The sequence below is a fragment of the Pelobates fuscus genome, chromosome 1 (assembly GCF_036172605.1).
Source record: "Pelobates fuscus isolate aPelFus1 chromosome 1, aPelFus1.pri, whole genome shotgun sequence".
NCBI classification, from domain to species: Eukaryota; Metazoa; Chordata; class Amphibia; order Anura; family Pelobatidae; genus Pelobates; species Pelobates fuscus.
The window spans coordinates 212,999,326-213,025,904 of record NC_086317.1 but is presented as its reverse complement, the minus strand read 5'-3'; the positions used below and the strand labels follow the sequence as shown (position 1 = coordinate 213,025,904).

The following is a 26,579-nucleotide window of genomic DNA, read 5'->3' as shown; positions in this document are numbered from 1 at the left end:
TTCATCCACCTGACACACAATCTGGGTTTTTGAGCAAACTTCAAACTGTATCAAATTCAGATCCAAATTGCAAAAATAGCAAATACGCAAAAATAGCCCAGCTGAGAGTGGAGATCAGTCCTGATGAAAGTTAATGATTTTAACCTGAAACGTGGACAATAAATAAATGTTACGTTGAGATCTATGAGTGCTGATCATCTGGAAATTATATATATATATACACACACTGTATACTCAGAAACGAAAATCACTATGTATATATACAGAAATACATTTATATATATATATATATATATATATGTATGTATATATATTATAATTTTTAAACAAATGTGTATATGATTATTAGACAATACACTATATAAGTGCACACTATCTACTATTATTGAATAATCCTTCAGTTCTGCACTACACAACATTATGGCCAATTGAACACGAAATGCCATATTAAAGCGCTTGTTTCCCTTGAGGAATCAGATCCTTTTATATCCTGGGGATGAGGTCAAGCTAGTGAGGGACAGGTATTGTATCATGATGAATAATGCGCTGGAGGGCTGTTGAGTCCAATTTTCTGGTAATATCGCGGAAAACCCAGCAGAGGGCAGCAGAGTTTATCTCTGCCTAGGTCCTCCTCCTATATATCTCTATATAGGTTCCTTCTTTCCATTGATTGCTAGGGAATGAGGGAGGGGAGACGTTTCCTGCTGAGGGGAAGAACAGAGGAGAGGGGTGACATTATATAGAGAGAGAGAGAGAACACAGAGACTGGGAATACTGGGAGAAGGCGAGACAGAAGGTGAAGAGGAGTGAGGGGGAGAGATTAGTAGGGAGAGGGGAAAGCTCTGAGAGAGGATTCTTGGCGAGGAGGGAGCAGGAAAAGGGAAGGAGAGCGAGAAAGAGAGAGAGGGGGGTAAAAGGAGACCCAGAGACTGGATCCATTTCTTGCTGGGGTTTGGAGGATAGAGAAGGAGGGAGAGGGTGTTGGGAAGGGAGGTAGAGGATTTGCTGTAGCAGTGGAGAGTGCTGGTCCCTATGGAGGAGTGATCTGGATCTGGAGGTGCAGCGCAAGAATAACACACAGGAGGAGGGTTAAACAATAGGGTTATCTGCAGGGAGACTCACAGCCACAGCAAGGATGCAGTTTGCCTTTGGGATCATACATGGGGCAGGGCTCCTGCTGCTCCTCATCGCTCACACTGCCCTGGTGAGTAAGATCATAGTAGCCATACCAGTCAAATGCAAGCCACAGCCTCACTGCAGGGCTTACCCTCATCCACATTGTTAACCCTTACATAGCTGGGCCAAGGCCTGCCAACCTGCCCCATTTAAAGGATGCTGGGGGGGAGGTATGGGTAATCCTCTGAGTGCCAGGGGAGTGCCCAACACATCCCAAATCAATGGTTTGGACACACCCATGGCACTCTAAGGGATATCATGTGCCCCACCTTTACCTGTCTGCTACATCTATCTATCTATTCTATCACATTTATGAAACCGGATCACATATATTTCTTTAAGCTAAAGAGGTGCTATTCTAGGGATAAAGAGATAAATAAGGAGCAGTCACCATGGAAACATCTCTCAACAGGGAACACTTTGCCCTTAGAACAGCACCTGTTTTACCTTGATAAAAATGTCAGTGTATTTTCCTTATTGCTAGATTGCCCAAGCCCCCCCACACCTTGCTGAATTTGTGTAATAGTGCAATATATATTACAAATGTGTTTTTAGTGGATATGCAAGGTTTGTGTATAGATTGAATGCATGTATTTTTGTATCATGAAACTGAACCGTTAAATAATGTACAATGGAAACCCTAGCTGAATGCATATGTAGCACGAACGAAGCGTAAAATGATCTACATTTTGGCATTGCTGCTTTTAGTAAATAAAGCATTATATCACGCAAGCTTTAACCATATCGGTTTAGTGGGCGAAGTGGGAATATTAGAAATTAATTAATGCAATTAAAATATTCCTCTTCAGTATATATCTGGATTGATTGGATTGCTTGGCATACCTGTTTTCCATGATTTATTGTAATTTGGTTGTTGCAAGTTGTTAACAATGCATCGGTGGTTATTTTGATGTTTATTTAATAGGTCAACTTTTTTGATTTTTAAATGTTCTCGATATCACTTTATTTTGATTAATTCAGTTTTATACTTAAAACAAACAAAACACACCTTACTTATGCAATTTTTGAAAGCATTCAACACGAGGGGGGGGGGCAATTAAGTTAACTTAATTTTGTAGTCTCTGTTTGAATTTGTTAATCTGTTATTGCCAGTGTCTGAATTTCGAAATCACATTTTAGTGCTTCTGTGTTTTTTTCTGTGGTGTTTGTATTAAAAGTAGATTTCATGGCCTAAATCCCAAATTATGGATGTCTTTTAGGCAGATATTAGAATGCTTGGTGGCATAGGTTTATTTCGATGGCTGGAAGAATTTATCAATGCTCTACATTGGCAACGGTCAGAAGAAGAACCGTGATGTGCCTACATAAATTCTATTAGTTTCCAACTCCTCTCATTCTAAATACCTCTGTGATTCCCCCCTTATTAGTCACATGTTCCTGTGTACATCAAAACATGTTTAACTTCAAGAGACTATTTATTACCAACATTTGCTTAATAACATCAAACGTTTATTCCCTAAAGGTCATTTTTCAGGATTTGTTTGATTCCTATCTGAATAAGGCAATCTCACATTTAATTGATTCTTTGGTATCGTATGGAATCTTTTGCGGAAATATACTGTCAATATCCATTTTGGCAAGGCCACACTTGAAAGTTAATTTTAAGAGACATTATTATCTGGACCCAATGTGCTGTAAACATGCTAAAACCCTGGCCGATGCTAATGGCGCTGCTTTCCATGACCATTTTTGCGCAGTCCAAACACGGGCCTCACTGAAAATTTATTTTTTAAAAAACAAAACAAAAAACTTAGTAAATAGTAAAGTGGGAGAGGGAGCGGATAAATATGCTTTACCTTGCAGACACTGCCTGCAAAGGAGAAGCTATATATATGTCTGCTGTGCGTGCTGATGACTGCTGTATTTTATGTACAGAACTGACATTAGGTAGTCCTGAACTGAATTCTGGGCTGCCAAAATTATGTGTGCCTAGAGTGTAACTTGGCTCTTGGCACAGATGTCTCTGTATGCGCAATGTTTTTAAGCAGAAACTCTGCACATGCACACGCCTACCACCATGACCACTTCAAATCACTGAACTGGTGATGGTGGTTGGAGCAACCCTTTAATGTTTCAGTAATTTTTTTAATATATTCATTTACATCCTCACAAAAATGAGTTTAGCTCTTGTTGCTCATATCTACATTTCAGTAAGGGACTACAGACCAATCTGTACGCCTAAATATTCACAGATTGAGACATTTGTGAATATTGAATGGATTCAATATGGAATGGATCATTCAGCCTCTGAAAAGGAGTGTTCCTCACTTTCAATTTAATATAACACTTTGATTCCTATAGATAGCTGTTTTTAAACTTATTTCTATGTTCAAATGGTAATCTCTTCATTTTCATCAAAACGCTTAAAATGATTGCGAAGATGCAAAAATGTCATATAACCTGCGTAAAATGGTGTCATGTGTAAAGAATCTACCAGGGATGTTTCTTGCCTAGGATACCATTTGGTTTACCCTAAAACAGACTTTAGAAACCTCACATAATTTCATTTTGCATGGCCAAACGTTGGCTATTGCCCTTAATATTCTCTGATTCAGATTAATTCTGGTCATGTGATGGGAGTGCCATTGGTGAAATATGACGCAAGCAGTAAACAATTAAAAATGTATTCACATGTTCTGGTTTTCGAATAAAGTTTTACTCAGGTAGAACAGAGCTTATAATTGTACTGTGGAACTCCTTAACAGAAATGTTGTCTACTTTGATGGTCTAGCTATAAATTACTGTCTGTTATTGCTTCCTCCATGAATTGTTGTTGGTTAGATGGGTTAAAACCTTTCCTTTTATAGTATTCATAAAAGGAAACATATATTTTTTTTTTCCTTCATTGTGATATTAAAATTGCTGTTTATTTTGAGCAATTTGTTTTCACCATTTATCAGTTATTCAAAGTATTTGCTTATAAGGAGCCATATGTGAGCTAATGTAAACTAATCAATGATACTTTTTGTGTGCATTACTTCAGTGATTTTACCCACAATCACAATGTTTAGTGTGTGTGTGTGTGTATATTCCACAGTAGGCTTACACTCATAGGGGTTAAATTACACATGCCCGTTGCTAGTAACCAACAGTATTTTACTCAAAGATCTTGAAGATGGTCAGAACTCATGGGTCTTAATCTTCTAAAACATAACTTTATATTTATTATAGTTTAATCATTCAGTTTATAATTTTAAACCTAAACGTTGGTGATAAGAAAATGTAAATTTTGGAAGAATAAGACCTACGAGTGCTGACCATATTGGAGACCTATATTTCACACGTACCCAAGGCCAACCAGTCTAGTATCAGGCTATTTAAACATGCCTTTCTTTTCGCAGGTGTAATGATATGCTGGGAGCTTACAGTCTCCATTAAAATGTACTGTTTTATGTGGAAAGCACTTTCAGTTATCACAATCCATGAAAACAATGAGTGGTTTGTCTGATAAGAAAGTGACAAACTACCAACATGTGTGTCACTAGAGGGTGACCAGGGGTGGTTTTTGACTGGTGTGCAATTGGGTCTAACACTGGGATTAATGTTACCATATCTTCATTTCTGTATAAACTTAATGCACATCTCAATATAGTGTTGCCTTCCTCCTATCTTAATTCCTATCTTACCCATTACTAAGATCTCTTAGAATTTTTAGTGAACTTAATGTTTTTGGCAAACTCTGCTCCATTTTGAGAGTTGTTCGTTTTTGGTTGACTCACTCGAAGATTAAAATTTGTATTTTTTAATTTTTTTTAGTGCGGTTTAAACATTTTATAATTCTTATCTATTCTAAACGGTGAGATATGGTGAGCTCACAAAAGACTTCCAAATTTTAGATGACAATCACACACAGGAAAGCTGATAATTTGGGATAATTTAGTTACCAAAACAACTACAGTTTATACAATCTGTCACTGCAGGACTTTTGCCTAGCAACACCTATAGTGGCAGTTTCTCAGACAGCCACTAGAGGTACTTCCTGGGTCAGAGCTGCTGAGCGTGCAGCACTGACTTCAGTGTCTCTACGCTCCCCACTGAAATGCATTGATTTAATTTATATGTGAGGGGATGCTGGCTGACTGCAGAGTGGTGTTTTGCTGCGCATGCGCAATAGCCTCCCAATGCTTTCTTTTGGGATATTTGAAATATTTCTTGGCAGAGCAGGGCGAGACCCACGCAGCCTTGGAAATAAGGTAAAATCACCTTTTTAAATTAAGCAGAGGGGCAAGGGACCTAATCTGTATCTTTACAACTTAAGTATCAAGAACATGTTTGTATTCCTGAAACTGTAATGTCCCTTTAAGTTGGCTATGTACACACACGCAACTCACTTTTTATAGAATAGATCCTTTAGTGTTTGAGAACGTCTTATTTCTAAACATATCCCACGGTGTAGAGTACGTTTTTAACACTATTTGTTGCTATATATGCCCTACGCTTACCAAGAATGCTGATCATGTTTAGAATGTGCTCTTGGTAGACTCAATTTACAACCTATACATATGTGTACTATTGTGAAGTGCTTTGTTTTCTTGAAAATCATTTTCAGTTCATTCTGGAGGATTTTCATAATTCAACATCCCCTGACATATAAAGAAATCAGTGACTTATTGAGCCAGGGATGAAAGCACAGCATGTTACAATGGCTCTGTCAGATATGAAGCTTTGTACGTGGAAAAGAATGTGCCCTGCATAGAGGAGAAACATAAAAAATGACTCCAGCTTGTAGAATAAAATAATTTTTCATTTTTTATATTTTTGTTCGCTTTATCAAAGACCTACGTGTTTTTGCTTCTTTTGGAAACGTGACAGTTTCTTATGGTGGGCGTCCCTTTAAAAGGTGCAATAAACCTACAAGTAGGCAAATGGATTGTGAGAACAGGAACACAGAGCACAAATGGAAACATCACAGGACTGAGGATGGAGCCGATTGGGTGTTTTGGATGCAGGCGAGGGGGTTAGAAGAAGAATGTACAAGATGGTTTATTGAGTTTTCTCTCTTTTGTAATGTGAATGTAGGAAGATGGATGTGATTGCATAGTGACTGGATGCTGCTTCTCAAACACAGGATATTCAAAGGTATAATTAATCTGTATGTAAACAGGTTGTTGATCCAAGGATAAATCTGATTCATAGTATGGAGGCAAGAAGGAACACTTTTCCTTTTTGTGGCATAATTAGAAGTTGCTGCAATTGGGTGTTTTGCCTTTTTTTTGGATCAACTGCTTAAAATATGGATTTCCAAGGTTGAACCTAATGGACTAAAGTAGTGTTGTGTTTTTTATTTTGTATTTCTACCTAGATTACTATGTAATTCTGGGTTCTGATTGGGAATGTTTAATATCTTTGGAGTATTGTGGAGACATGGGGTTAAATGTTTGGTCTATAACAAAGGTCTTAAACAATTGCATAGTAATATAGGTTGAAAGAAAGTCCATATAGTTCAACCTTTTTTAAAACTCCTCTTTTTATGCTTCTCATTCAGCATTTCCACTTTGTCATTGTTGGATAGCTCTTGCTGTGTATGATGCTTGCATGTAATGTTGGCAGTTCTACAATCAAGATGGCAAACTTGTTTGGGCAGGGCCCTCTTCTTTTATGGTTCTAGTATGTCAATCATGTTTTGTTAGAATGAAATGTTTGTCTTGTTTACTTATTGTACAGTGATGAGTATTATGTTGGTGCTATAAAATTAATTGTAATTTTGTCTTGGATGAATCATGTATCTGCCTCTTTTTCCAAATTAATCTATAAAAGCAAATCTAGAGGCTTGCAAGTACTACTCTTTAATGTTTGCAAACAGGTGTCTTCCTTTTTTAATCTTCAATAAAGGCTAGGCCTTTTATTGAGGGTGTTAATAGGCCAATATACTTAAAGGACCACTATAGTGCCAGGAAAATCAACTTGTTTTCCTGGCATTATAGGGTCTTTGCGTCCCCCCCACCCTGAGGGTCCCCTTCCTGCCGGGCTCAAGAGGGGTTAAACCGGTACCTTTCTCCAGCACCGGGCTCCCTCTGCGCTGGGGAACTCTCCTCCCTCTTCCTACGTCAGCACTGCATGCGTGGCAAGAGCCACGCGCGCATTCAATCAGTCCATAGGAAATCTCAATACATTTCTCGCTTTCCTGCTAACAGAGGTAGCAGTAGCTTCCATCCTTAAAATGGAAAGGACTGCATCTGCGATTCAAAAGGTAGAGCGGCAGACATTGGGGACAATAAAGCTACAAACGAGTCAAAATTACTGTGACCGGGATGTCACATTTGAATGTCACTCAACATTTAGAGGTTGACATCAAATGACCTTCAAAAAGAATGGCAAATGGCAGCTGGGGTGAAGTGTTTGGTGAGGACTGTTCCAGACATGCTCTTAGGGGCCATGCTGAAGTAGCATGCAGCTAGGAAAAGCAAATAAGAGCCAGGCTGAGGTTTGCAATAGACCTTGAGAACTGTAGAGGTCTGTTGAAATGCCATCTTCCCTAATGAGATGATTATCCGCTTTGCCCAATACCTGGTTGTCTTATGGTTCTTCTTGGAAGAAAACTTGCTTCCTTCTCTGGCAGTGTTCCCCAACTCTGTTATTCCACCTCGACAATACTCCATGCCAGGCCAATCAAGGTGTGGATGAAGGACTATTGGGTCAAGATCCTATCGTCCTAGTCGGCTCAATTTCCAGACCTAAACCCCTGTGAAAACCTTATGAATGTGATCAAGAGTAAGATGGATGGTCCCAAGACATCAAAGAAAGTTGAGCTGCTTAAATATTTGTGCCAGGAGTAGCATAGTTGCCCAACAACAATGTGAAGGGGGCGTGGCCAAGCGATTGAACTGAATGGGCGCACGGTCTAAGAGCTCCATGATACTGCAACAGATTTCCCCACTTTACCTGCAGTACTGCCTGACCGGGACGATCGTAGAGGCAGGAGGCAGACCTGCACTACAACATGGGTCGGAAAAATAAAAAGAAAGCTCGACAAACCTCGACAGGGCCACGACATTGGCGTATTCCTAAGACAGACACAATAGGCCAGCAGGCCCAAAATGTCCGACTACACTGAGGCCTACTCAGACCTGTCCGACGAACTGTCTCTGGAAGATGACGAAATGCCGGCTAGACCAACACCAGCCGCAAAACCGGACAGCCCAGAGGAACTGACACATAGGCTGAGGCGTCTCATGGTGGCGTTATTATCCCCACGACAGGCCAAATCTGTCTCTGGAGGACTGTTTCCGCACTCCTAAAGCGCCAAAGGCCCCTGCAGCAGCCCCGCGAGACCTAACAGTCCACTTCCACAATGGTATGGACCAGTGGCAATGCTCACAGCCCTCAAGGACCACGATCCTTACAACTTTGAGGGAATGCAACTTACCTTCTTCCCAGACCTCTCAGGAGGTACCCTGGCGTGGCGGAGATCCCTCAGACAGTTTACCGCTCTCCTCTGGCAGAAAGGCATCCAGTACTGCTGGCGGCTGACACGAACACTATTGATCCTCCACATTATCCTCCGCGACATTACTGAAGCAATGACCCGATTGCCCATGCTGTGACTCCCGATGGACTCACTGCCTCCAGACAGACTTCAAAGGATCGAACCTGCAACCCAACGCTGGGACCCGGCGAGAGTGATCGCATTCGTTCCGCGGAAGCCTGCTACGGCCATGTCTGCAGCGGTAACCACCTGAACTCTCGACTGTGACATGTTATGCCTAACACCCACAGCTACCCTAAGTCACCAACAGTTAGACTTAACTCTCAACACAGCAACCCATGCACACTTCTGTAGAGCGGCCACCCGACCGCACACTAATAGCCCCCTACTCACGGTTGAGCCACCTGCTGAACAGCATAAGCAACTCCTTGGTCAGGCGTTGCACCCCTAGACCCAGCAATAGACCTAGCGACACTGATCAACACCCGTAATACAGGCTTAGCAGATAGACAACAAGCCTCTAATACTTTATACTAACACGAAACCCATTCAGCGATATGTAACACAAGTTTAGTTTAGTTTGCTTTCATTTTATTTGCACTGTCTGCAACTAATATCATATTTTACTACTATCGGTATGCCTGACTCAACCGCTACACAATACAAGCTTTATTATGCCACACATACCCTCTTATATCAATAGCTATATCACTCATCTTCTAAAAATGTGCACAACCTATGTTAGCCAGGTTGAAAATGATTAGCCCTGGACTGCTGTTGTGGCACCATGGGCCCGTTTGTCATAACTCGGAAAGCAAAAATAAAGAATAAAAAAAAACACAATGTGAAAGACTAGTGGAGAGCATGCCAAAACGCATGAAAGTTGTGATTGAAAATCAGGGTTATTCCACCAAAATTTATTTCTGAACTCTTCTCAAGTTAAGCAATAGTATTGTGCCATTGAAAAATGAATATGGACTGGTTTTTCTTTGCATTATTTGAGTTGTGAAAGCACTACGTCTCTAGTTATTTTTACAGTTATTTTCTGTTTTGGTTTATTTAATTTTCTTTTAAATCCTGAAAATTCTACCACTTCTGAAAGTTGTGAAGTAAAGCCCTTTTTTGCCAAGCACAAACTTCCTTATTGAAGCCTGGCAGGGTCCAATCAAATCCTTCTCATACAGGAGCACTGTTTACATGGTGAGTACATTTCTAGGTCCACTCTGACTCTGTGCCTAGTGCACATTAATAGGCATAATCTACCTTTATTCTCTGTACAAAAACAGATATAATAGCGCTTTTCTTAAATATTGTATAGTCAATTTTAAAGTCTTGATGAAGAGACACACATTAGTTATGCTGTGGCTGTCAAACCACAGTATTAAAGGACCACTATAGGCACCCAGACCACTTCAGCTATGTTTACATATGAGTTAATCCAGCCTCTAGCGGCTGTTTCATTGACAGCCGCTAGAGGTGCTTCCGCGCTAATCATTGTGATTTTTCAGTGAGACGACGCCAGCGTCCATAGGAAAGAGAATGGCTGAATGCGATGACATTCAAAGGAGGAGGGAGTGGGGGCACCCTCAGGGCACTATAGTGCCAGGAAAACGAGTTTGTTTTCCTGGCACTATAGTGGTCCTTTAAATGCTGTAAAAGGAAGTAAGAGAAGATGGTTAAGGTTAGGCTATGTGTACCCTTTTGAGGCTTAGATAAGTATCCTCCTTTTAGAGTTGGAATGTGGGTTTAATATGGGGGATTTGGGGTTTGTTACATGTCTTATAGATGCTGTAACGTGTAACTCCTATGGTTTTCATCCGAAGGGCAGCTATGTGTCATATTGCACTCAAATGAACACGAATTCAGCTTAGATGAGTGATGGAACTTGGAAGTACAGATACATTTCCTGTTTTTTGTGTTTTTTCCCCTTGGTCATACATGTTTTGAATAGTGATTTTATGACCCGCTAGTTTTTATTGGCACTGGAGACACTTTGATATAATCCAAACCAACTGGAAGAGCATATTCTCTTTATATTACAAACAGTATATCAATACATTTGAATTATTATAACTACTTTGCGTTCTTGTTCATATTTGTCGGGTCTGTACTGAGAAGTTAAGTGCATAGTTTAGGGGGAAAAAATGGCTAAAGCATTGTTAGGCCTCTAGTTATTCAAACATGTCTGGCTATACAGTGTTTGTTCTATCAGAGAGAGTTATTGTCTATAGTGTGTCTCATCTTCCAGAGACAAAGATTGTCTAGCTATAAGGGTCTGGTTTTTCAAAGACCGACATTGTCTGGTTTTCTAGGAATAGATCTTATATGGCTATAGAATTGTGGGCTGTGTTATCTTCCAGAGACTGTGAGGGTCTGTTGCTGGTTGACTTCGGAAGGACAATCATAGCTAAACTGTTAATCCTATTTCAAACCCATTTTTAGGACTGAATTTCTGTGCCTATTGCTTAATGCATGTTTTAGTAGTGTACAATCATATTTCTCTGGGGGTGTAAAGCCTTAGGTGAAACCGTGATCTAGAACAGCGTTCTGCAACCTTTCAGCACCCGAGGACCGGTAAAAAGAGGAGTAATATTTTGCGGACCGGCGGCAGCCAGAAATAAAACCAAATGGTATGCAGTTTGTGGGTGTGAGGGTTGCCGTTTGTGGTTGGGGCAGTGTGTGTGTGGGGTGGGGTGGGGCAGCGGGTGTGTGTATAGGGGAGAATTATTGTTGGTCTGTGGGGTTGGAAGGTAGATAAAGAAAAATTGTAATTTTGATATCCCCCCTCCGTGCTTACCTTTGCCTGGAAGGGGGGACATTTCCTGCAATCCCTGGTGGTCCGTTGGGGAAGCTCTGGTGGTCCCAGTGGTGAGTGAGCTCTTGCAGCCTCGCGAGAGGAGAACCCGGCAGAGCTGCAGGTTAGAGTTCCCTGTTTCAGGTGATATAAATAAAGACATTGCAAGCTATTAGTGTATAGCAGCCATGTTTCAGGAGATACAGCAAGGAAGTACACACCCCAACAAGAAACACGTGCAATAGAGAATAAACCATAGAGTTAGTTGCATGGAAACCAAACATAACCCTCCCCCGGGTCCTCTCTCCCTCCCTCCCCTGTCATCTGTACACTGCGAGCGGGCCGGAGAGGGAGATCTATGATCTTTTCTCCAGTCCTACAGAGCCGGCAGGGGAGAGGGAGGCACATTTCATAGCACCGGGGAAATATCTAGCGGCAATTTATTGCCGGTCTGCAAAAGCTTTTGCAGACCGGCGCTGGTCTGCAGCCCCAAATCCACAATCTCCGTAAATTAGAATATTACATGCAATCAATAAAACAAGGAGTGTACATAGAACAATATCGGACCAATGAAAAGTATAAGCATGCATATGGACCCAGTACTTGGTTTGGGCCCCTTTTGCAGCAATTACTGCCTCAATGCGGTGTGGCATAGAAGCTATCAGCCTGTGGCACTGCTGAGTTGTTATGGAAGACCAGGATGCTTCAATAGCGCCCTTCAGCTCTTCTGCATTGTTCAGTCTCATGTCTCAACTCTTTCTTTTGGCAATGCCCCATAGATTCTCTATGGGGTTCAGGTCAGGCGAGTTTGCTGGCCAATCAAGCACAGTAATCCCACGGTCATTGAACCAGGCTTTGGTGCTATTGGCAGTGTGGACAGGTGCCAAGTCCTGCTAGAAAATGAAGTCCGCATCACCATAAAGCTCGTCTGCGGAAGGAAGCATGAAGTGCTCCAAAATCTCCTGGTAGACGGCTGCGTTGACCCTGGACTTAATGAAGCACAGTGGACCAACACCAGCAGATCACATGGCTCCCCAAATCAACACAGACTGTGGAAACTTCACACTGGACTTCAAGCATATTGCAGTGTGTGCCTCTGCATTCTTCCTCTAGACTCTGGGTCCTTGGTTTCCAAATGAGATGCAAAAGTTGCTCTCATCAGAAAAGAGGACTTTGGACACCTGAGCAACAGACCAGGTCTGTTTTTCTTTAGCCCAGGTAAGACGCTTCTGACGTTGTGTGTTGTTCAGGAGCGGCTTGACAAGAGGAATACGACATCTGAAGCCTATGTCCAGAATCCGTCTGTGTGCGCTGGCTCTTGATGCACTGACTCCAGCCTCAGTCTACTCCTTGTGAAAGTCCCCAACAATTTTGAATGGCCTTTTCCTAACAATCCTCTCCAGGCTGCAGTCATCCCTGCTGCTTGTGCACCTTTTTCTTCCACACTTTTCCCTTCCACATAACTTTCTATTAATGTGCTTTGATACAGCACTTTGGGAACATCCAACTGCCTTCGCAATTACCTTTTTGAGGCTTTCCCTCCTTATGGAGGGTGTCAATTATGGTTTTCTGCACAACTGTCAGGTCAGCAGTCTTCCCCATGATTGTGATTCCTACTGAACCAGACTGAGAGACCATTTAAAGGCTCAGAAACACTTTGCAGGTGTTATGGCTTACTTAGCTGATTAGAGTGGGACACTGTGAGCCTAAAATATTGCACCTTTTCACAATATTCTAATTTACTGAGATTGTGGATTTGGGGTTTTCATGAGCTGTAAGCCATAATCATCGCACTTATGACAAATCATGGCTTGAACTATCTTGCTTTGCATGTAACTTTTGCACGATATTGTAATTTTTTTGAGTATCACCTGTATATCTCTCTCTCTCAGAATACACAATTCATTCATGTAATGTGCATTGCGCATGTTTTACATATGGAACTTATTGAATTGTGTAGACATACCATCACCTACAGATCTTTTGGTTTTAGTTCTTCATTACTCAGCATGTTTTCGGCAGTCCATGTGTTATAAATGTGTCACTGGCTTTTGTTGCAGTGAATTATGCTGGCTTGGTTATGAATAAAGTATATATTAATAATATCTGTGGCCTGGCTTCTGTGCCCTGCATGATGTTTCTTTCGGTTATGTCCTCGGTGCAAGATTGAAGGGAGGAGACTGTCTGTAAGGAGATTTAGAGGATTTACATCGCACATGCAGGATTCAGATGTGTGGAACTGTGAGAGTGAATGACAGGGTTGTTAATGGGTATCGTCCCTGACCTTAGATTCTGTCTGATATCTTGCTTCATAATCAGATTAAAAAAGTACAGTTACATTTCAATTTGGAGACTTGCTCATTGCAGCACTGCTTTCTAAGAGTCTTGTAGGAGTGTTGTAGAAATGGCTTATGAATGTGTAACCAGTACGGACACAAAAATTATTAAAAAGACTTGAGACTCTCCTTTTCATCTTCTGCCATAGTAATTTGTGAGTATTTTAGGCATTTTAATTTTTTATTTATTTATGTAGAAGCATTAGGAGAGTTAGTACATCATAATGAGGGCGATACTGTTAGGGGTGAAAAAACTATATCCCAAAACTGCAGAGCATTTCCATGCTGCACTGGCCCCTGAATAGTGACTTGGCCAATTGTTCCTTTGAATTGCAGCACAGACCTGCAATGAAGGAATATAACTTTCTATAATATTTCTTTAAGGGGCTCTGCAATTTCTGATGGCTGCCCTTATCATAACTGTAAAGCTTTAAAGGGACACACTCAGCACCATAACAAATACAATTCATGGTATGTAGAAGCTACTCCTGGAAATTGACTTTTTAAATCCCATGCATGTACTTGATTTTCAATTACCTCTCTGATATCCAAGTTTGCCTCTCTTTAAACCACCTCCACACTGAGATCATATGGGAAATTTCAGTTTCCCTGTTGAGTTGTCCAAGTAGTTAGAGGATTGCTAGCTTACTCACACTGCTAGACATTAATGCTAGACATTCCCATATGTGGGAAGTGGGTGGAATGTGGGTGCTGCAGATTTAATTGAAATAGAAAAAATATGTTGTAATTAAAGGGTACATTTGAATAAATTTTGTTTTTTATCCCTGTAGCAATTTAATACACCGCACTAACTAAAAATATCAAGTGTGCCTCTTATTTAGCAATTGTGACCATTTCAGGTACACTCATGTACCAGAAGTGTATAGAATCATGCACACAGTCAACAAGTCAGTTTACGAGCATTGGTAATAGTGAAGTCAATTTATTAGTTGATTGTGTGTGTCAGCTTTACTAGGACAGAATGGAAGTCCATTATTGGAAAGTTTTTTTAGAAATAATAGCATTTTTAGCAATGAATTTGCCACATTAGTTCTAGAATGGAATCTGTGTGCTGAACTGCAGAGTGGATGATAATATATACTTAATTACAAAAATCAGTGGCCTCATGATCAATGTAAAACCGCTTTATCCTTTATCCCAGGGATGGGAAACTTTAGGCCCTCCAGATGTTGTGGACTACATCTCCCTTGATGCTTTGCCAGCATTATGGGAGATGTAGTCCAAAACATATGGAGGGCCAAATGTTCCCCATCCCTGCTTTCTCATATGGCAGTATGACAAATGACGACTAAGGGCAGGCCCAGACTAGTCATCGGGCAAACACCGGTGGGCCGTGATGGCCATGGACTGGGGTGACAAGGGAAATCAAGGGGGTGCAGACAAGCCGCATCGCACACCAGTCTAGCAGGGTTAAGAATTCCCCCTTCCTTGCCCAGTGTAAGCCTCAGGGAGGGTGGAATAAACTTTAGTTGTGTTTTAATATTATTTAGAAAAAAAGTAATTAAGGTGTATGTCTGTCTATCTCACTCACCCTATCACAGCCTCTATCTCCCCCATACACTACAGCCATAATTGCCCCATACATACACTACAGACACCATTTCCTCGCACAAAGACACATTACACTAGGGCAGGGGTAGGCAACCTTTTAGCAGCACTGTGCCGATATAGGATTGTGATGTCCCGTAGCGTGCCGGTCCTATTTTTATTTTTTTAATCGAGGTGTGTATGCTGCTGTATTCTGCTTGTGTTATTTTTACTGTAATTGCTTTGTATTGTTGTATTTGTGCGTATATGCAGGGCCGTCTTTAATAGTGACTGGACCCTGGGCAAAGCATTTGCTTGGGGCCCCCTGGAACCTGTCCCCCCTCCCCAGGCATGCAATCACGTCCTCCACCTCAACGCAGTGTCGGACCTAAAGTAGAGAGGTGCAAGAATTTTTGGGGGTCTCCCTGTTGCACGGGTGATTAAAAGGTGGGGATCTGTCGTGCAACTCCAGAATGCATTGACAGCTGGGGCTCTACCATTTACCCATGTTTGCAGGTCTGTATTTAGCACTAAGCAGTTTTTGTGTGTTTAAATGTAAACAGGTTTTTGTATGGAATATGTTTGCATGTGGTGTTGGCGTGATTGCAAGCATGTATTTGTGTAGTGTTGGTTTTTTGAATGCAGGGGTGTATTTACATATAACACAGACATGTGTTTGTACGTAGTGTTGAAATTTGAATGCAGGGGTGTATTTGTGTGTAGTGTTAGTGTGTGAATGCTGAGATGTATGCACATATATACACACACACAGACATACTGACGCACACACACAGATATACTGACACACACACAGACATGCTGACATACAAACATACTGACACACACACACAGATATACTGACACACACACACAGACATACTGACACACATACTGACGTACACAAAGACATACTGACACATACTGAAATACAGACATGCTGACACACACAGATATACTGACACACAAAGACATACTGACACACAAAGACATACTGACACACAAACATACTGACACACACAGACTGACAGACATACACTTTAAAACCCACCCTCCAGTTTCCTACCTTTCCTGCTGGTGGCCTAAAGGTGTTGAAAGTTGGGGTCTAGCGCTCTCGACCAGCCCCCCTCCAATCTGCCTACTCTTCTTACCCGCGCGCTCCTCTCTTTGTGGGAGGAAGTGATGCGCGGCCGTCACTTCCTCCCAGCCTGCTGCCGAAAAGCAAGGGGCCCACTCGCGCTGTTAAAGCGCGCTGTCCCTGCTGACAGAAGCCCACCGGGTGGTCCTTTGTGCATGGGCCACCCGGTGGGCCTCCTTAGTGTGCGGATTACCGGCCAGAGGGTAAGAAATAGTTGAGGCCAGCAGGACTCACGGTGCAGCTGGCCAGTTTGCCCCGCGTTAAAGATGGCCCTGCGTATATGAGCTATTATATTGTTTATGTTCATGAGTAGTTTATGGTATTGTGTATGATACATATGAATGTGGGGTGTGTATGGGGGCTGCTTGTGGAATTGTGTATGTGTGTGGATGGATATGTCACAGTGTGTGTTTGGTAGTGTTTGGGGTATTGCATGTGGGGTTGTGTGCATGTATGTGAATTGTTAGTGGTGTTTCATTTGTGCGGATTGTGTGTATGTTTGTGTGTGGGCTATTCGTATTATTTGTATGAGGGGAGGCTTATTCTGCATTTCTGTGTATATCTAGCAGTGTGGGTGGCTTCTCTGGGTTCCAGTGGGGACCAGGCTGGCCAGGTACAGGTCAAGGACAGGAGCTGCAACAGCAACTGCGAGCTGCTCTACTACAGTGTGGATTCCCATTCACAAGTGCTGTGAGGAAGTGATCTGAGATCCCCTCTACGTGCTGCAACGCATAAATTGAGGATTGTCCTTCACCACCTTTTCGGATTAGCAGATATCTGAAGTTTCACTGGGACTCCTGATAGGCCAGAGCCTGTTTGGCTCTAGCAGCCTTGAGTGCCGTGCAAATACACCTCGAGTGCCGTGCATGGCACTAGTGCCGTAGGTTGCCTACCCCTGCACTAGGGGTTCCCTATTAATTTTTCCTGTGGAACTGTTTGACATAGTGCAGGCTTCCCCAAACTCCGGCCCTACAGATGTTGCTGAACTACAACTCCCATGATTCTCAACCTATTTCAGTCATAGAATCATGGGAGTTGTAGTTCGGCAACATCTGGAGGGCTGGAGTTTGGGGAAGCCTGACATGAACATCGTATGTCGTGTTTGCAGGAGTGTGTGTGTTGTGTTAAAGTTTGATTGCTGGGATATCTGCAAATGCACTTCCACATAAATACTTACACAGATATACATACACATTAACAAACTGACACATACACCGTTGTACACATACACAGTTTGTACACATACACTGAAACAGAAACACACTGAGACATGCAAACAGAAACACACACAGATGTACACTGACCTACAGATATACAGACACAAACACTCACTCCGATACACACACTGACAGATGCACACTGGCATCTACACAGGGATACACACCCACACCCACACTGGCACAATGTAACACTGCACTGGCACACAGATATACAAACTGGCAGATACACTTGTAAATACAGATATACACACTGACCTACACACCTTCATACACACACACGCGTGTTTATATATGCAGTCACCCTCCTGTTCACTTACCTACCTTTGTGTAGGAGGGTGACTTGCTTTAGTGCTGCAGGCTTCTGGTGGGCCAGGTTGGCAGCTGCCCAGTCCTTGCTACCCCCTCTCTCCCTCCAGTCAACACACTCTAAGTCAGGGAGGAAGTGACAGCATCCCTTACTACCGGGTCCTGGTCACAAAGCTGTTTTCCTGGCAATATAGGGTTAATATTCCCCCCTCCCCCCCCCCCCCCCCCCGGCAGGGCTGAAGGGGTCAAAACCTTTTCAGCCATTTACCTGAATCTAGCGCCGATGTCACTCAGCGCTGGGCCAGACACGGCCACGCTCCTCACCTGCCGACATCAGCCAGCAGGGGAGACTTAATATGCATGCGCGGCAATGACTGCACAGGCTTTAGACCTCCCCATAGGAAACAATTATTCAATGCTTTCCTATGGGAAAAATCTGACCCTGGAGGTCCATGAGGATGTCCAGCAAGTGGCCAAACGTCCGTTTGGATTCCAGAAGCCCTCTAGTGGCTGTTTTACATTGCAGCATGAAGTGCAAAAGGGTTACAGCACCCAGACCACTTCGATTAGCTGAAGTGGTCTGGGTGCCTACAGTGTCCCTTTAAACGGCTGCCTCACCTAACTGGGCTCCTGTTTAGCGATACTCAACTGGTGGCCCTAAGTGGTTGGGCAAGTCGCAGCTGAATCCCAGTTGGGAAGCGCTGCACTACACCATTATTGGGCTTCTCTATACACCATGTTGCAAACAAGCTCATGTGTTGGGCTGCTCTATGTACAGGCCGAATTTTTGTCCCAGTTCCGATCTGCCTAAGGGGGTTTAAGGTGCCAAGGGAATGTAAACTGCCTGTTTGCTATCTATACTGTCTGGATGAGCACTTGTGATTCAGGTGTGTTCTTCATGATTTAGGTATAAAGAGACATTGGATGCTTTTTCACACTTTCCAGCTGCCTCGGGTTTGGAAGGACATTCCTAATTTTTGGCCCATATTCTGCTGTTCCAAGTTTGTCTGCAATTTTCAATAGAGCAAAGTTCAAGAACTGGGTTAGGTTAGGTGTTAAATTAAGTCGGCTTCTGATACAAGAGTGCTTCCATAGTGCTAAACACATAAACACCCGTTTTGTGATGGTGTCATCAGTGATGCACAATATGTCAGTGAAGTCCCCTTTATTTTCCTAGCCTTGCATACCTCCTCATCTGAGTGTTTCCTATTGAATTATATTTTCCTCATTTCACATACAATATTAAGTGACCATTTCTGCTGCGTTTTCTGAGACGCTATAGCATGGCTTTTATGTCCTTCCTCTTAGTTATATATAATTAATACTCCTCTTATATGTGGCACAGCTCCGTTCCTCTTCCCTGCCTCCTGTACTGTAACTCATGGAGTGTATATACCTAGGACAGAACGTTGGAGCATCATAGGACATTTTAGCGGAATGCCAGAGAGATGAGCCATTGCCAGTATAGTGATACAAATGTGACCATACATGCTATATTCAGATTTTAGACATGCCCCCCTTCCTTCCTCCCTTTTATCTCATATCCTTTTTTTTTTCTGTTTTTTTTCTGTTTTCCTCTCCCCCTCCCCCCATTTAAATCATTTTGACCTATTTGCTCTCCCGATTCTGCCCCTGTACAATTAACAGTGTCTTCTCTCCCGTAACCTGCATCTCTCTGTTTCAATCTAGTGTTTTGCTGTTCAGCAGTTTTTCATCGGATCTGATGTCTGTATCTTTTGCATGCAGATCCACTCTCTCTTTATTCCCTCATGTCCCATCTCTTTTTCTGCTTCCTTTCCTATTTCCTTTGTGTTTTTGCCTTGCTTTACAATACACAAAATCTCTGCATTTCTCTCCCTCTTGACTTCTTGCTTTCCTCCCTCATTTCATTTTTACTCTCTCCCTCATACTATTGTAGTTCTTGCAAAGTGAGTCTTGCTGGGTGAGCTACCTCTCTTCCCCCTCTGTAGTTGGCTCTGGCCTCCCATCTGGAAGTGATTCTGGGGATTTTGCTTTCTGGATGGTGGGGAGGTGTGGGGGATCTAGAAGGTTTAAGGGAGGAGAAGTCTGGTTTATATTTCACCACATTAATCTGTGTCTTACTTCATTTCTTGTTCTTTCGCTCCCTCTGCTTGTCTTTAGTCTCTTAGTGTCTGTTACATTCATTCTCCTATTTATGTCTGTTCCTTATCTCCCTTACCCATTTCTCCCATTTTTTTTTCCTTTTCATCTTTTTCAGTCATTCAGACATTGAGTTTATAAAACACAATAAGATCTATGAGGTCAGAGAAAACATTTCAGTGTTTATTGATTGGTTTGCTTTTCCATTGTATTTCAAAATAAAACTGCAGGGTTTTCATTTGTTCTTTGTGACCAATTGACCCCACGTTTTTCCGATAGAAAATTTGGAAGCTGATTGCACTGAAATAACTTCATTTGCATTTCAATTTTCTTTTAGCGTTCCTTAGTAAAATATGGTTTGTCAGGATTTCAAAGTGAATTTCAAATTTTTAGGCTAAAATTTTAAAACTGTAAAATTTCTCAATCCATTATGTTTTTAGTCTCACTATAGTGGACTGTTAAGTATTTATTCACTAAATGCTGAATTGTTGTGAAATGAGAACTGAACTCCAAAGTTAAGTCTTGAATGGCCTCCAAGCTGTGATAATGGCTGCGATGGAGAATTGATTTTAAAAATTACAAATTTCCTGTAAATGTTGCAATTTTGGTTTTTATTTAAAGGGACACTATAGTCACCTGAACAACTTTAGCTTAATGAAGCAGTTTTGGTGTATAGAACATGCCCCTGCAGCCTCACTGCTCAATCCTCTGCCATTTAGGAGTTAAATCCCTTTGTTTATGAACCCTAGTCACACCTCCCTGCATGTGACTTGCACAGCCTTCCATAAACACTTCCTGTAAAGAGAGCCCTATTTAGGCTTTCTTTATTGCAAGTTCTGTTTAATTAAGATTTTCTTAGCCCCTGCTATGTTAATAGCTTGCTAGACCCTGCAAGAGCCTCCTGTATGTGATTAAAGTTCAATTTAGAGATTGAGATACAATTATTTTAAGGTAAATTACATCTGTTTGAAAGTGAAACCAGTTTTTTTTTTCATGCAGGCTCTGTCAATCACAGCCAGGGGAGGTGTGGCTAGGGCTTCATAAACAGAAACAAAGTGATTTAACTCTTAAATGACAGTGAATTGAGCAGTGAAATTGCAGGGGAATGATCTATACACTAAAACTGCTTTATTTAGCTAAAGTAATTTAGGTGACTATAGTGTTCCTTTAACTCCAATTTAGTTTTTAGAGCACAGTTATTCTTTGCTCTGCTTGAGAACTTCCCTGAAGAAAGTAACTGATGCAGCACCTTATATGGAGATACGTAGTCCATTCTAATTCCCTCCTGGCTATTAATATCTATAAAACAATATGTGAAGTGACTACAGGTCATACTCATTCTGCTATTCTTCTCAGTTCCAGAATTCTTTAATGTAACACCATAATTAAATAATTAATAATAAATACGTGGATAAATTCCTTCAGTCTGTACTGTATATGGTAATCTCTCCAGTATCCAAACAGCCTGAGAGTGGTGCGATCTAGTGCCTGTGCAGGCTCAGTGTAATAAGATTTGTAGGCAATAATCATCTACTACAAATTTTTCCCCAATGCCTATTTTAAAATTGTTTAGTTGTCTTGGGACATAATAAATGGAAAGGAAGATGGGATTATGACAAAGATCGTGGTAGAGAAGCCAAAAAAGTTTTGTTTTTTTTTTTAAAAAATTTTTATTCTGTGTCAATGGTGAAGCGTTCATTGCACTTTGACACTGTAAGATTATTTAGCAATCTGAGAGGTTCTTAGTCTGTATGTGCTTGTAGCAGCAGTCTTTTTATATTTGGTGTGGTTTTAGAATGTGTGCAGATTTCCTTGCGTAATATTGTGTGCTAGTGAAAGGAGATTGTTATTCACTAACCTATGAATTTTCACAAAGCCTATCTGCATGGCAAGAATAGCCAAGTTGCTTCTGTTGCAGAGTTGGGAAAAACTTTTCCAGATTTTGTCGTTTTAACTCCTCAAGGACGTAGGCAATTGTACACGTTTTGATCAGATCAAAACCTGGAATTTGCCTCTAAATTATTATTTTATGTATATAGCGCCAGCAAATTCTGTAGCGCTGTAAAACGGGGCTTTAATTTCATATCGAATTTTCATATGAAACAGAATATGAATAAAATCTAAACAGTTTGAGAAAATAAGATATTTTGTTATTTTTCAAATTCTGTATGACACTTTAACTATGTGTCATAATACTGTTGGATTTTACTGCAATAAAATAAAAAATTTTGTATTCAGAAATGTCTCACGAGTAAAACAGTACCCCCCTATGTACAGACTTTACGGGGGTTTTGGTAACTTACAGGGATCAAAATCAGAGCTTTCACCTTTCCATTTGAAATTTGCTAGATTGGTTTGCTGGACCTATGTTGTCTTTTTGACCATGTGGCAGCTCAGGAATGAAAAGGACCCCCATAATGGTATACCATTTGCAAAAGTAGACAACCAAGGGTATTCAAAATGGAATATGTCCAGTCTTTTCTATTAGTAGCCACTTAGTCCCAAACCCAGGCGAAAGTTGGCATTCATCGTATGAATTTTTTTTCTATATTTTTTAGCGTTTTTAACACACATGCAGGGCCGGACTGGGGATACAAAGCAGCCCTGGGCACACGCACGAACAGACGCACACCATGACAGACGCACAGATGCCCGCACACACATGAGAAACGCACACCATGACAGACGCACACTCACACTGATAGGCTGACACACCTTATTGATACCTGTGGGCGACGGCCAGGGGGTCGTGCAGGGCAGACAGCTGGGTGTGCTGGCAAGCCTGAGGGGGAGCTGTTCTGTCTCTGCTCTGCTCCCAGCACGCAGCTTAATGAGACCGGGGCCGGAATATGACGTCATTAAGTATCGTGCGAGGATGGGGGGGCAGAGACAGCACAGCTCCCCCTGCGGCCGCCAGCACACCCAGCTGTCTGCCCGGCCCCAGGTGCTGACTGCCCACCAGGAAATTTCCTGGGATCCCGGTGGGCCACTCCGGCCCTGCACAAATGTATCGTCATGTTATGGTTTTAAACACTCATATTTGTATTCCGTGAAGTCTCCAGAGTATAACCGTATCCCTCATGTACAGGTTTTATGGTGTTATGGAAAGTTATAGGGTTAAATATAGGGCTTGCAAATTAAATTACCGTATATACTCGAGTATAAGACGAGTTTTTCAGCACATTTTTTGTGCTGAAAAACCCCCACTCGTCTTATACTCGAGTTATTGTCTGTATTATGGCAATTTACATTGCCATAATACAGACAAGGACCGGGGGCTGGCAGGAAGCTGTAACTTACCTTCACCGCAGCTCCTGTCAGCTCCCTTCTCTCTTCTCCGGTGCGTGCAGCTCCCAGGTCAGCTCCCTCTGCAACTCTCGCGAGAGCCGCGGGGTCAGAGCGTTGCCACGGGTTACCGTGGCAACGCTCCGCGCGGCCGCGAGAGTTGCAGAAGGAGCTGACCTGGGAGCTGCACGCACCGGAGAAGAGAGAAGGGAGCTGACAGGAGCTGCGGTGAAGGTAAGTTACAGCTTCCTGACAGCCCCCTCCTACAGCCCATCCACTGGACCACCAGGGAGTGAGAGCCCCCCTCCCTGGCCAGCTAACAAGAAGGGAGGGGGGACGAAAAAATAAAAAAATATTAATAAAAAATAATAATAATAAAATAAGACTTTATTATAATAAAATAAGACTTATTGGGAAATGTTTGGGTGTTTTTTTTTTTTCTCCCTAGCCTGAGCAAATAGTTCTCCCCAGGCCTGAGCAAATCACCTTTGCTTCTATATCCTTAGTCTCCCCTCATAGCATCACACTCCGGTATGCAGGTATACACAAACAACCACACAAGTTATTGTCCAGTTGTTTTATTTGATTTTTAGCGCAATATTGCCAGGCACAAAGTTTGTCTAGACTTATGTTTACACCGCAATGTCTTTGTTCCATTTGTTTATAGTAATTACTGTTTTTTTTGAGAGATGGATAACTTGGATTTTATTTTTTTCCCCCTCTGACCCTGTTAGTGATTTTTAATTTTAACCCTTCGAGTGCTGGGTGTAAGTTGGGCACATCTGTGGCACTCAAGTGTTAACTCTAGTTCCCCCTAACCTTAAGATTAGACTGTTGCTTATGCATGATGTACATTATCGTCTCATGACTGGAGTTTTCCTTTGTTTTATAGTACCTGTATTCCTTGTATTTTTCAAAAGCTATTTTGTAAAGAGATGTATTTCTCCATTGAAAATAAACAATAAACTGAACAATCAAAATAATAATAATTTAATAATAATAAAAAAATGCCCACCCCGCCACCAATGCTCTGCATCACACACACACTGTACTGCATTCATTATATACACACTGCATTCATTATACACACACACTGTAAATACATATTCAATTAATATAATTTTTTTAGGATCTAATTTAATTTAGAAATTTACCAGTAGCTGCTGCATTTCCCACCCTAGTCTTATACTCGAGTCAATACGTTTTCCCAGTTTTTTGGGGTAAAATTAGGGGCCTCGGCTTATATTCGGGTCGGCTTATACTCGAGTATATACGGTATCTTGAAATTAGGTATTTGGTGTGTTGCTAAAAGGAAACCATGTACAGGTGGTCCTCGGTTTGCGACCTACCTGTTTTACGACGGCTCGCACTTACCACCATCGCTCTCGCGGGGTGGTAAGTGCGAGCCGTCGTCGGAGTTAGAGGGATTCCCTGCTCTGCTGCGTTTGTCTAGGTTCGGGGAAATTTTCCCAGAGCATAGACAGGCTCACTTACCGACCAATATCGTTCTACAACGGTCGTAGGAATGGAACCCGGTCGGTAAGTGAGGAGTACCTGTACAGGAATTGACCTAATTTAAAATCATAATATAAAAATCAAAGTATGCACAGTGGATTTGGGTTTATTCTTATCCCATAAACAATTGTTAAGAATAACTTTATGGTAGAACTAGTTTTGTCCCCAACTGCAGTTCCGGTCATAAGCTGAGAGCACCCATTCTGCCTTTCACATTCCGGTTCACATTTTTATTTTTAATCCGACTGAGGAAGAATTTCTTTACTGAGAGGGTAGTGGATGCATGGAATAGCCTTCCAGCTGAAGTGGTAGCAGTTTACACAGTGAGGGAGTTTACAAATACTTAAGATAGGCATACGGCTGTCTAGATAAAAGATAAGTATTTAGAAAGTTGGGAAGACTTGATGGGCCGAATGCCCCATCAGGTGTTCCATGTACTTGGGGGCACCCTATGGGTATCACTTGGTTTGACACTGCAGCCCTCTAAGACTGCGACTGGGCCCCTATATTATCGACTGTCACTCCTCCAGCTTTAAACCGAGCGCTGTGCGGGAGGAGGCAGTAGTGAGTTGCTGCAGATCCACATCAGCCTCAGCCAGCAGAAACCCCAAAAAGTTACCCTCCAGCAGATAAAAGGTAGGAGAGTGGCTGCAAATCTAAAAATTCTGATCTGTGTGCCAGTGTATGTATGTGTCACTGTTTCTGTGTGTGTGTGTGTGTGTGTGCATGTGTCAAGGTGTTTAACCCCTTAAGACCGCAGCCAAATGTACAAGTTGTGATCCAAAAAAAACGTAAACAAAACCTGGCATTTGCGCTATATGTCTGTCCAACCGTAATTCACCTTTCATATTAAATGCACCCACACTTATTATATATCATTTGATTCAGGGGAAACAGGGCTTTCGTTTAACATCAAATATTTAGGTATGGAACATAATTTTTTTTTTTTTTGGGTAGTATATCGTGCAGTTTATTGGGCATGGGGCGTTCCAGGTTGGACAGTCTGTGTAGACCTCAATGAGTCTTAGACCCAGTGGTTCTGCCCTCTGGCATATGCCCGTGGTATTGGCACGTCTGCCCGTGGTGCAGTGCCAGTGGTAGTTGAGCCCGTGTGTAGGTTGGGGATCGGGGTGGAGACAGGCAGTCAGAAATCAGGGCAGTCCCTGGGTTTTAGTCTATGTTGGTGATTCGGGTAGTCTCTGCTCTCCCGGCGTTCCGACGTGCTCAGTCTGCGAACTCCCGGGTTGTCATTCTTGAGGTAGTTTCGCAATTTTTTTTGCTATTGGGGCTAGTTTTCTTTTTTTCTAGAAGTGCAGCAAAGGGGATGTCGTTAAAGAACAGGATAGTAGCTCCTTCAAATTTCGCGCTCCCCATCTCTCTGGAGCGTGTCATGATGGCCGCTCGTACGGCTGTGTCTCTGGTTACTATTATGGTGTCTCTGGGTGCTGCCTCTGGTGCCGTCTGGGCTTTCTTGACCCTGAATGCCGCAGTAATTATTGTGGGGTCTGCTTGGCCCTGCAAGCCAATGGATGTAAGTAGCTTTTGGGTATATGGTAAGAGTGCGTCCCCTTTAACTGCCTCGGGTATCCCCCTCAAGCGTACATTGCGGCGTCTATGCCTGGCCTCTAGGGTCGCCACAGAGCGGTGTAGCCTTTGTACCTGCTGGGTCAAGCCGTCCAGGGTATTTTCAGTGGCT

At 42.2% G+C, this 26,579-nt stretch overlaps 1 protein-coding gene across 1 annotated transcript in view; it reads left to right on the top strand.

Moving 5' to 3' along the window:
- Nucleotides 1-704: 704 nt before the first annotated feature.
- Nucleotides 705-26,579, top strand: part of SDC3 (syndecan 3) — a 102,292-nt gene continuing 76,417 nt past the window's right edge. Inside the window, exon 1 of the mRNA XM_063454460.1 lies at nucleotides 705-1,204. Coding sequence (XP_063310530.1) covers nucleotides 1,136-1,204 — 69 coding nt within the window. The 5' untranslated portion in view covers nucleotides 705-1,135. The remainder of the gene's footprint in view (nucleotides 1,205-26,579) is intronic.